Source organism: Macrosteles quadrilineatus, unplaced genomic scaffold (genome assembly GCF_028750875.1).
Source record: "Macrosteles quadrilineatus isolate MER2022 unplaced genomic scaffold, UCM_ALF_1.0 Scaffold_8__2_contigs__length_117827958, whole genome shotgun sequence".
NCBI lineage: Eukaryota > Metazoa > Arthropoda > Insecta > Hemiptera > Cicadellidae > Macrosteles > Macrosteles quadrilineatus.
The window spans coordinates 64710442-64723165 of NW_026542601.1; the positions used below are offsets into that span (position 1 = coordinate 64710442).

The following is a 12724-nucleotide window of genomic DNA, read 5'->3' on the forward strand; positions in this document are numbered from 1 at the left end:
TTTCATAGCAGGGGCCAGCGATTTGTTTAAACAAAAACAAAAATTTGTTTAAACCGGAAGTCCAGGACGCCAGTGGAAATGGCCTTTATGGTTCAGTATTATCAAGAATTTATTGTGAATAAAATTCAACATGTTTCCCTCAAAAACGCAACCCATGTTTAAGATTGATAATGCACATGGAAAAAGCAACTGTATTATCGATCTGTATTGTATAACTTCTTGATCAGCATCGTACATGTTGTTAAATTACCTGAAAAAAGGATATACGTCTAATAACACTAGTAATAAAATATTTTCACTTATACTCACAAGATGGTGAATACATATGAAAGATGGTAAGTGGTGATCGATTTTGATTCGACACTCCAATCATCATCAGACCCAATAGACGGATCATTCGCCAGACAGGAACATTAGGTATACAACGAGACAAGTGAAATCAAATTTTTGATGTTACATTGTTTATGTTAGAAAGTATTTCAAACACTACTACAACTTACCATTAGATTGTAATTCTTTAACATCGGCAATAAAACTTGGCTGATGTCGAACCCAAGTGCTTTCCAAACATTTGAACCGTTTATTAATTGGAAGTTTGTAATCTGAAAACAAAAAGCTCAATGTATTCAATACAGAACAGAATCACTTTCAGAAAACTCATGTTTTATTTAGATTGTTGATGTGACTCAATACAAAAAATATTTCGTTGAGTTGACAAAAGGACAACAAAGAAAAATTAAAGCAAATGGTAGTCATTTTTATGCTGATTATAGTAGAAGAAAGACAAAAGATCCAGATGAAGACACCATACAGTTTCTCAATAAGAGTACAAAGGACAGTATCCTTTGGTTTGCTTAAATACTTTAGGCTGACAACACTCTTGTCAAACACATCAGAGTATAAAATCTGCTACTGAAGATACTCAAACGACAAACATTTAAATGTGTTTTCTGCATACTACTTCACTGTGTCTTGTCTTAAGTGTTTGTTACACATTTATCAATGTAAAAAAAATATAAAACAAAATATAAATATAATGTTTGTAGAGCGGCTAAAACACACTCCTGTACTTGGCTTAATAAATGAGTTATAGCTTGATAAAAAGACACTAGGTAAAGAAGTATGCACACAACTTGAAAACTTAGGTCAACTTACTGTTCCAATTCTGCAGACGCGTCCAGGTGGTTTTCTTTAGCATTTTCTCCCGTATTCTGGGGAGTATTTTTTCATCAAAATGTTCCATGGCCATTGATGAGACGTCGCGATACTCTTGAAGAAATTCGTGAGGACGAGGCAAAATCGGGTACTGTGGTTGGGGACCCGAGGAAGGCAGTGGTATTGAGCAACTGTAGACCATACGGATAACTTTGAGGGCTTCGTCTAGGACCTTTAACATCCACATTCTTCGTATTATTAATTTAATTGAAAGCCTAAAATTAATCAGTACAATAACAACATTTCTTAGCCAACTCATGTTAAGGCTAAAATTATCACCTTTATTTTTGTTTCTTGCGTTCTTGAAATAGTAGTTTGTATTCACTGTAGAACGACGGCGGACTTGCGCCGAAGTTGTAATGATGGTAGGAGGTGCTTCCTCCATTTCGTTGCTCAGACTGCAGATAAATATTTGTAGATATGAACAATAGTCATTAAAGTTAGTGTAATAGTACAATTAAAACCTCTGAAGATGCGTCACAAGATGGTGAAATGTGCATTGAGTGAATACTGAATACTGTACTTGGGTACTTACTTGAATGAGTAGGCCCGGGGATTTAGTTTCACTACAAGTTAAGCAACAACCAGGCTATCTGTTATAACATTTCTTGAATTATTTTTTGTTCAGAATTTAAAAGTGCCCGATTCACCAAGTGGACATTTTAAGCAAGCCAGCAAGGGGGTTTTCAATTGTAATGTTTCACTTAGGGCTTGAAATGAGACAATGAACGTAATCAGCAAAAACCAGAGGGGGGAATGTTTCCAGAAGGGGTAGGAACCATTCAAGTGATTCTTGTAAAATATCAGTGAAGTTGTGAACTCACAAATGCTAGACAAGAGTAAAAATACGTGTATTTAGTAAAAAGTTAAAGTGAACAATAATAATTGAATGAATTAGTAAACAAATAAATATCATCTGTTAAAATAAAGATTTATATACAGGTAAGTAGTCGTCAGGCACTACAGTACCCCCGTGCCAGTGGTTGAGCTGTGTAGTTGAGCAAACACAAAAAAAATCAACTCTGGAACCGTACTGGAAAATGAACTTGCCTCCCAGAGCGCGTAGTTAATGGTGTAGATCTCAGAATAGGTTTAGATGTCGAGGTACCTCGTTGTTGAATGTCAGAATGAGAAAAGGGAGCAGTAGTAGTTATGGTGCCTCTGGAAACGCTGGTGTCATCATGGTCGAGTTGTAAGGAATAGACTGGCTTAAGTCGATCCATTGAAATGGTTACATCATTGCCTCGAATCCGAATTACTGCAGTCTTGTCAGATCTCCTAATGACGAGGTAAGGACCTGAGTAGGGGGGATCGAGTGCACCCTTAGAAATGTCGGTACGTACGAAGACATGAGTGCATGTGTTGAGATCCTTGAACACGAATGGCGTCCTACCTCCATGTCTTGTTCCATCAACTGGTCTTAAGTTGTTGAAATGTTGACGCAGATTTTTGGCAAAACTTTGTGGTTCAAGTTCATGGTTGGAATCGCTAAGTGTAAGGAACTCTCCAGGTAGGCGAAGTGGTTGACCATACAGGAGTTCAGCTGAAGAAGCTTGTAGATCATCACGCCATGCTGTCCGTATTCCCAAAAGTATGACGGGCAATACCTCAGTCCATCAAGCTGTTGCGTGGCATCTGATGGCTGCCTTCAGTTGACGGTAAAAACGTTCAACTAGTCCATTTGACGATGGGTGATAGGAAGTTGTTCTGAGACGAGTCGAACCTAACAAATCTCCTAGGTGTTTCAACAGGCTTGACTCAAATTGCCGACCTTGATCTGTTGTAATTCGTAGTGGTGTTCCGTATCTAGAAATCCAAGTGGTAAAAAGTGCTCGTGCTACAGTTTCTGCTTCTATGTTTTCGATTGGTACTGCTTCTGGCCACCTTGAGAAACGATCAACACAGGTCAAACAGTACCTGTAACCTTCGGAGACAGGTAGTGGACCAACAAGGTCAATGTGTATGTGCTCAAACCTGGAAGATGGAGGAGCAAACATACCTACAGGAGTCCAGTTGTGACGTGATATCTTGGACTTTTGGCATGCCATACAAGAACGGGCCCATCGACGGCAGTCAGAGTTCATTGAAGGCCAGACAAAACGTTGACTGACAAGTTTCAATGAAGCTTTAATACCTGGGTGGGAGAGATTATGTAAACTGTTAAAAACGGTTTGTCGAAATGGCCTTGTGATGAAGGGACGAGGGATGGGAGTAGATATGTCACAGTAAAGCAAAACCTGTGTTCCTGGTATTGGGATCTGTCGAAGTTTCAGGCTGGAATCAGACTGCATGTGACGTATTAACTCTTCATCTTTGCTCTGTGAGTCTGCTAATGCCTGATAGTCCAATGGAACGGCAATCGTCTCAATTCTGGAGAGGGTGTCAGCTACCACATTACCTTGTCCAGAGATGTGACGGATGTCCGTTGAATACTGCCCAATGTATTCCAAGTGACGAAATTGGCGGGGAGAGCATTTGTCAGCTTTTTGCTTAAATGCAAAAGTGAGTGGCTTGTGATCTGTGAAAATGGTAAACTGCCTACCTTCTAACATATGTTTGAAGTACTTTACTGATAAATATATTGCTGTCAACTCTCTGTCGTAGGCACTGTAATTTTGTTCAGCAGAGGTTAATTTTTTTGAGAAAAAGGCCAACGGCTGCCAGCTATCACCTATCTTTTGCTGCAACGCACACCCCACAGTATGGGCGGAAGAATCGCAGAAAATGGCCAATTGAGCATCTGGTACAGGGTGAGACAGCATCACAGCTTTACTAAGGCTTTGCTTGCAAGCCTCAAATGCTTCATTACTTGCAGTGGTCCAGTTGACAGGTGAATTTCCCTTCACATTAGCCTTCAGGAGTTCGTTTAGTAAGCTTTGATGCTCCGCCGTGTTAGGCAAAAACCTTCGATAAAAATTTATCATGCCAATAAACCTCCTTAGTTCCTTAACTGTTTTAGGTTTAGGATATGAGTTGATGACTCTAACCTTTTCTGGCAAAGGTTTGATACCTTCTCCAGATACTTCATACCCTAGAAAGTTAACGACTGATGTTCCTAGAACACACTTACTTGGGTTAATGAGGATCCCATAAGTAGAAAAACGGTCAAAGAGCTGTTTTAAGTGTAATACGTGTTGTTCTTCTGACTCTGAAGCTACTAGGATATCGTCGATGTAAGCGTAGCAGAAGTCTAAGCCCCTAAGTACGCCATCTATAAAGCGTTGAAACGTTTGAGCAGCATTGCATAGTCCAAATGACATGTAAGGGAATTCGAACAGGCCAAAAGGTGTGGTAATTGCTGTCTTGTGGACATCCTCAGCAGCAACCGGAATCTGGTGATAAGCCTTAACAAGATCTAAGGTGGTGAATATTGTCTTACCATGAAGTTGGTGAGAGAAATCTTGAATATGGGGAACAGTGTACCGATCAGGGATAGTTCTAGCATTCAAAGCCCTGTAATCTCCACATGGCCTCCACTCATCGCCTTTTTTGGGAACCATGTGAAGGGGAGAAGACCAGCAACTAGAAGAGGGTCTAGCTATACCTAGTTGAACCATGGATTCAAATTCTTTTTTGGCGAGTTTAAATTTATCCGGTGCCAGGCGGCGGGGTTTACTGAACACCGGAGGTCCTGGTGTTGTCTCAATATGATGTTCTGTGTCATGTTTGGAAGTACAATCAGGTTTACCTGAAGGTCTGGTGAGGTTTGGGTATTCATGAAGTAATTGAGAGAAAACTGTCTGTTGACAAGACTTAATAGTTTTGACACTACTCACTAAATGAACTGAAGGAGGTTGACCTTTGGAAAAAAACGAAGTTGACTGGTCAACTAAACATTGACGTCGTACATCAACAAGCAGATCATAATAGTGTAGAAAGTCTACCCCTATTATTGGTTTGGATACATCACCTACGATGAAACGCCAAACAAATGAGCGGCGTAGACCAAAGTCCAAAGGCAAAGATACAAGACCATACGTCGTAATCTCAGTATTATTAGCTGCATATAGAGTATAGTCAGTCTTAGGTCTTTTTTTATCTAACATATTACGAGGGTAGACGCATACATCAGCTCCCGTGTCAACTAGAAATTGTTGTTTGGTTACCTTATCGGTGACAAATAGGCGACGGGAACATGTGAGGTCGGAGTCGCTTGTCGCCATTAGAGACTCCCTGGGTCGTTTCCCGATCTGCTTCCTTTGAATCTGCAAGGGTCGGTGCACTTCGTTGCTGCGTCGCCGAACCGCCAGTGATACCAACAGACGTCATGGCGATCAAATCGATTCTTGGAGCATTGCCATGATCGTCTACGAGGATATGTGTCTGATGTCTTGTGGAATTTTGGACGTCTCATGTCTTCTTTGATTCCTGCTATTTCTTGTTGAAATTTTTCTGTGTCTAATATTTGATGTCAACGTGGTTGTAAAGCGTTCCATCATTTCTTCCATCGAGGGAGCTGATAAGGACGCCTCCGATACTTGATGGTGAGGACTGACTTCATGGACACTTCCGCAAGCTCCGCCAGTGTATCGAGGTCTGCAGCCTTTTGTGTTACCAAGATGGCTTGTGTTGCTGAAGGAAGACGGCTAAGCCATTGAAACTTCAGTAGTGGATCAGGTATCATGGTTCCGGCTAGAGTACGCATGTGCCTCAGGAACTGTGATGGTTTCCGATCACCTAACTCTTCTCGTTCCAAAAGTTGTTTCGTCTTCTGTTCCTGGGTCAAGGTAAACCGTTTTATAAGTTCTTTTTTTAATTTGTTGTACTTTTCTTCTGCTGGAGGGTTGGTGAGGATATCCCTCACTTCCGCTGCGTATTTCGCATCTAGGTTACCGCAGACGTAATAGAACTTAGTTTCGTCGACCGTGATCCCCGCTAGAGAAAACTGGGTTTCGATTTGTGCAAACCACAATTCTGGATCTGAGTGCCAGAAAGGAGGGATCTTGACTTGAATTCTGTGTACTGATTGTTCTCCGTTTGACATTTCGGATCACGTCGGGGTCACCAATTGAAGTTGTGAACTCACAAATGCTAGACAAGAGTAAAAATACGTGTATTTAGTAAAAAGTTAAAGTGAACAATAATAATTGAATGAATTAGTAAACAAATAAATATCATCTGTTAAAATAAAGATTTATATACAGGTAAGTAGTCGTCAGGCACTACAATCAGAATGAACCAAAGGTTCGATCCCACTGGACACCGTTGTCCAATGCTGGGGAAGGAGATGACTTGCATGTCCGGAGGATGTTGTCAGGACCCCTGTGCTTTAAGGACTATCATATATATGTCAATCTTTAAAATAGGAAGATATCCATCGCAGAGGATTTCCAGAAATTCTAAGAGCTTGCAGCTCATTCAGAAGAATACCATGCTCAAGGAGGTAAAAGGCCTTTGCCATGTTGTAGGAAAGGCATAAATGGTGTCAGATATATCAAGGTAGATTTCCTCTAAAAGAGCAAAATACAAACTACTATCTAAAGGGTGCAGGGAAAAAAAGGTTAGGTATCATTGTAATTCAAGCTATTGAAACTGGAATAGGCTATTACAAAAAATATTATCATTGTAATTGCATGATTTTTTCACAGAAAACAGTATAACCGGAGTAAGAATGAAGCGAGACAATAATAATATTTCACATGTTTGGTCTGGCTCATGGCACTTTCATAAAATGTACTGTGTATTAAACGGTGTTGTGACTGTACGTATTCGTTGTGTTTTACTTGTCTATAGTATTGTTGCTATAGTTTGAATCATCAGAGAAGGTGTACTTACACTTACATGAAATCCAATGTTCGGAAAGTTTATACGGGGGAATATGCTTGTACTGTAAACACCTACTTTACGGCTTTGTAATGTAATATAGCCTACTTATTACATCTATCACACCCACCTTTCCAGGAATGAAGCAGCATTCGTCGAAATCAATGTACTTAGTGAAAGTCATATCCAACATAGACAACCTAGTCTCCACTGCCATCAGTATGTCTATGTGTCTAGACAACGGGTGATGTCTTCGCTCAGACTCTCTACGTGGTAACTTGGCCTTCACTGCCTTGTGGCATTTAATGTGATAGTTTTTTACCAAATCCATCCCTTGGTTCAGTCTATTACCGCAAATGGCATTGAATGTTCGGTTGACCTGAAAAAACAACATAACTTTGTAGGATTAAGTGTACGATATATGGGTCACTATCAGCCTATCAGGTACATTTAATGACTTATTATCAAAAATTATAAAGTTTTAAGAATAGGCCTAGGGCCTAGATAATATTTAACAGTGTTTTAATTTTGAGCAAGGCATATTTGTTGGCTCAAGAAGTTTGTTCTTATAGTGGTTATCAAATTAATTAATAATAATAATATGGGCATATACCTATTAGCCTATATTAGTTGAAGAGAAAAAGCGAAACATGAGAGATGAGGTCAGAGAGGGCGATGCCACTGTACTAACTTAAAAAAAACTTGTGAAAGGCTTAGATGTTACTTCTGCAACAAGTGGATAGGGATGCAGATTTCCTAACAGTTATATATGAAGATGTTAATTGTCATTCCCACACACCAACCAACTGACATCCTTTAGTCCAGTACACAGAGTTTAGGGCTTTTAAAACCATTATTGACAAGAAGGTATTATCATCATAAGTAATAACAATGAATCTTACCAACCCAAATATTTATGAGTTTTGTAATCCTTCTCTTATGTGACCTAGTCTTTTAATGAAAGCAAGGTTGAAGAAAAGTAATTTTATTTGATCGGATGACTGAAGGTCCCTCGCTTTGCTGGATACGATCCACGCAAGGGCAGTTAGTCTACGTGGACAGGCAAATGCAAGGTAAAAAGAGGTCGCCAACCTCTTTTTTTAGAAGAAAACAGAAAGAAAAGAAGGTGGGCCAATTTAAACAATTATTAGTAAATATAGGTATGTAGGCAGTTGTTTATTTAATAGGTTACTTACAAGTCTCAATTTTGCTACTTGGTCATACGACAGATATGAGAGTATTTTCTCCACCATTTCCACAGGAAGGTCCAGCAGACTCATGCCTGGCTTAGTGGTTGCTGCCATTGTTCTCAATGATTGGTCTGCGGGGAAATATTAAAATATATGGGTGAGTGATCTTGTACACCTACTTACGTCCAATTGTTTATGAAATACAAAAAGTAACAGTTGTTAGAAAAAAGAATTTATTAATAAATATCAACCAATCAGCCTTAAAAATGAGGTTGCCAATGACATAGAAAATATATAGCCTACACTTTATAAAAATATTGAATGATTATAAAGGGGCAACCACACTTGACGAACAATGTTTGCTGAACAATTTTCACTAACATATTGCTGTTCGCCAGCCAGCGAATTTTTGATGTTCACTAAGTGTGGGCGCTTTGCCGAACGTTCAACAAATGTTCAGAGAGCAAAGGTGGTCAACTATACGACGGTGGCTGAAACACTACGTGTTTACCATCAAGAGCACCTAGACAGTAGTCGAATAGCCACTACTACTTAGGTATTCATCAGCAACTTCAACCCATTCTTCAGCAGAAGATAATGTACAAACTAATGCTGCACATACTTCCAGAACAATATTTGATATGCTTTGTCTGGATATTAAATAGCCTGGCTAAGTTAAAATCGCTTAGTTGTTCCTGGCTTTGTATCTTGTGCTGTTGTGCATCTTGCTTCTCTGTGTCCACAGTTAGCCTAACTTACATCAAACATTACAGACTTAGGAAATAGTTTACATTATTAGACCTAGCCTACCTTTGTTTCGAACCCAGAGAAGCATAGTCCTATCTTTTAAGTTGTATAACATCAAACATCATATAGCCTGGTTTACATTGGTTGAGTAAAAGGGCCCTTTTACTTTTTTTTAATCGCCCGGGATTAAATCAGTACTCTACCGTCAACATGACCAGTGTAGACAATTTAACGAGTCGAGTGCCAGACCCAGCTGGCGGACAAGTCAAGTAGTTTCGGCTGGGAGACAGTCACTCAACCTGAGCACTTGCCCTCCCCCACCACTCTCAGTATAGCCAACTACTCAAGTCACATTTTAGCAATCTTATACATGTTTTTGTTATTTTAAAGTTGATATAAATAATATTTTTATGCAGTGAACAAAAGAGGAAACATTTAAGTTTGTTGAGTTGTATCGTGATGAAGAATGTCTGTTAAATCTCACAAGCCCTTTACAAAAACAGACAAATGCCACTTAAACAGCAATTGACAACCTTGCAAAATGTATAGGTAAGGAAGGGTTTGAAGTACAAGAAGGGAAACAGAAAATTAAAAACATCAGGTCCACATAGATCCAAGAACTAATGAAAATTTAAAAATCTGCCAAATTCCCTATTTCTTTCCTCTCCCACCAATTCATCAACCTACTCTAACTAACCAACAAATTGTACACCCTTTTCAAGCATCTTTGGAATGTAACACCTATTTTACAGGGCATTTTACGTATAATTTACACAACTGTATATGTAAATTAATCACCAATTAAACTTATGTTTCAAGTTAGTCAACTCAGCCGATTTAAGGGTAGGCCTACCAGTACAGTTTCCTAACAGGGCTATGCTAATATCGATCTAAACTAACTTATCGGTTCGATTAGTAAACCTTCATGCGATTTGTTCATTATCAGCAAGTTTGGTTACCGGTAGTTAGGTTAGGTTATGACAGTTTCATTTAATAACTTAGGTAGGCCTTATAGATATACTGTAGCCTACCTACTTAAAAATATCTATTAGCCTATTAATCAATAGTTTCAATTCTCCATAGTTTCAGTCGATATTACTTAGCATAGCCCAGTTATGAAACTGTACCCTGATTTAACTATACCGATGTAGGGCACAGTTTCTTAACTGGGCTATGCTAATATCAATTGAAACTATCAAATTGAAAATATTGATTAATAAACGATATTTTTAAATATTTCTATTATAAAATTAAACTATCATAACCTAACCTAACCAACCAAACTTGCTGATGGTGAAAAAATCGCATGAAGGTTTACTAATCGAATTGATAGTTTCAATCGATATTAGCATAGCCCAGTTAAGAAACTGTACCCCCGATGTAAGTTAAACCCAATTTTCTAAAACACGACCAGTAAGCTCTGGCCAAGTAAATGGGCCGAGCTTACTCGACCAATGTAAATCAGGCTTAACTGAGATGTCATTGAGTTGTGTTAGCTTTGGGTTCAAAATTAATAACAATTATTGGGCTTTGGGTTACGAGACATATAAAGGTTAACAATTAACTTACTTGGCTAAAGGTTTCGACTGTGAATGCAATAGGGCCTACCTATATCTTAAATGAAAGCATGAATTGAATAGGCTAGTACCCTATGACTTTTCTGTAGACACAATTGTGTGTCCCAATATAGCCTAGTAATGGAAACCAATGTAAATAACTAAATCAAATAGATACAGTATAACAAATAAATGCCAAAACAACCCTTACTTACTATGAATATTGCAAGATATTGAATCAAAACACCAAAACCTGTTAGGTAGGCCTACTAAAAATTAGTGACACTAATAAAATCATAGTAAAACACATTCAATTTATTGTGTAAACTCAAACTGTACAATCATGAATATTAACGTTAAGTTAGATAAAAATTAAAGCATAACTGCAACAGCATTTAAGAGAGAGATCTAGATCAGAGATTGCTCAGTGCTGCAGACTGCAGCTGCAGGTGCGGTGCAGACCAGAAAGACTACAGACAGTGACAGTGACAGACCTTCAAGTACAGTACTCAATAGTAGTGATGTGGTAGAAATATATGTCGGTGCAATCATAGATTAAACATAACGTTATTAAACATACTACTATACTTACCTTATTATTATATGTGTCATCCTTGGATTTATGCGGGGCTCTAATACATACTTTTACTGTGTTTGTGTTTCTTTTCTATTATTTTATTCCTTACAAGGAAACAGTCAGTCTGGCCCCGAACCGCTGCACGACTGTATGATCGTCCCAGCAGGCCTGCGACTTTGTCCGTATGTGTTTTTAGTATCAACAGTATCATTTTTTTCTTTTCTTCTTTATTTCTTTCTTTTTTGTAGTATTTTTATTATTGTATGTCTACATATGTTGTGTTCATGTTTTGTGTAATCAAGAACCATGAGGAAGCCAATTTGGTGAATATACTTCACTAGTACCTATATGATGACACACTACAGTAATGAGTCGAAACATGTCCTGATTTCACCATTCGGATTTTTGAGTGGAATTGATGTACCGGTAAGTAATAAGTATATCTTACATTTTTTTCTTTTCATTCCACAACCTGGAAAAATGGGGTTGTTGCATGGCGAACTTCTAGGCAAAATTATCTAATTGTTATAGTTTTCCCGACAGAAAACCATGGGTTTCCCGGTCTTGATTCCTAATCGCCCAGTGTACCTTTTACTTGGGGTCTGCAGGTACTCCATATTTTCGGGTCTGGTCAGATCAACTGCTTGCACGAGAGAAACGTACGGGCAGAAAAATTATTATCGGGCTTCGGGCTAAGCTTGGGTAGAGTCGTGCAGAGCCGAACGCGTAAATTTACGCGAGGGCCACGGATAGGGTTTATGAAGATTCGCGATCGAAAATAAATGATTTTAGCGTGATCGTGGAAGACGATGATGTCCTGTGACCACGACAGAATGTACACGATTTTACCTTAACCTTGGAGGATGTGCACAATTTTGCCAAGACCACGAATGGTTTTCTCAATTTTGCCGTGACCGTGGAGGATGTTTACGATTTTGCCATGCACGAACGATGTTTTCGATTTTACCGTGACCGTATGGAAGACATTAACGATTTGTTTTGTGATTTCACTCTCAGACATTTTCCAGTGAAGATAGATTACCGATAGTTCTGTAGTTTTTTTTTGCAAGTACAGATTGATGCACAATGTTTAAAATAAACACTAGGGGTGGTATGTTGTCAGGGCCAGCACTTATTTTGGAATCGTGGAACTCTAATATCTGGATAACCTCTTTCACAGTTACTGTGCAGTTCAAAATACACTGTTTAACACGGTTACACCTAAAAATATTATACACTGCTCCATCTATCCAGAGTCATAAAGGAATAGGCAGGTAATAGGATAATAATAAAGGAAATAGCTGAAGACAGAAGAAAAGTAGGCTATTTGGCATAGGCTTCACATTTATCCAACGGGTCTACGGCCACCACAGTACCATAGATAAAAGATACTTCGTAGTATTAACCAGATATAAGGTTTGAGGAATAGCAGGGCTGGATTTGAGATTTTCTTACGTGTGACCAGAAAGATGAAATATTAGTGGTTTATGCTCTCTTCAACTTTGTCTTCCTGAACTGTTGCAGCGAGGTCTTTGCATTTCTCTCTAAGTGTTCTAAATCGCACCAGATCGGAGTAAAATTAGATTCTTTTGTAAGATTTGTGGGCAATGTTTTTTTTTCAATTATAAGTTTATTCAACTCAGCTGAAAAACAATTTAGAATAAAAAAAGTTGGTA

General features: G+C 38.6%; 1 protein-coding gene across 1 annotated transcript in view; it reads right to left on the reverse strand.

The window, feature by feature from the left end:
• Window positions 1-10895, reverse strand: part of LOC129000763 (uncharacterized) — a 14768-nt gene extending 3873 nt beyond the window's left edge. The window contains exons 1-5 of the mRNA XM_054427750.1: window positions 10687-10895; window positions 8175-8299; window positions 7109-7357; window positions 1156-1387; window positions 501-602 (exon numbers count right to left, since the gene is read on the reverse strand). Coding sequence (XP_054283725.1) covers window positions 501-602; window positions 1156-1387; window positions 7109-7357; window positions 8175-8282 — 691 coding nt within the window. The 5' untranslated portion in view covers window positions 8283-8299; window positions 10687-10895. The remainder of the gene's footprint in view (window positions 1-500; window positions 603-1155; window positions 1388-7108; window positions 7358-8174; window positions 8300-10686) is intronic.
• Between the last annotated feature and the right edge of the window lie 1829 nt (window positions 10896-12724).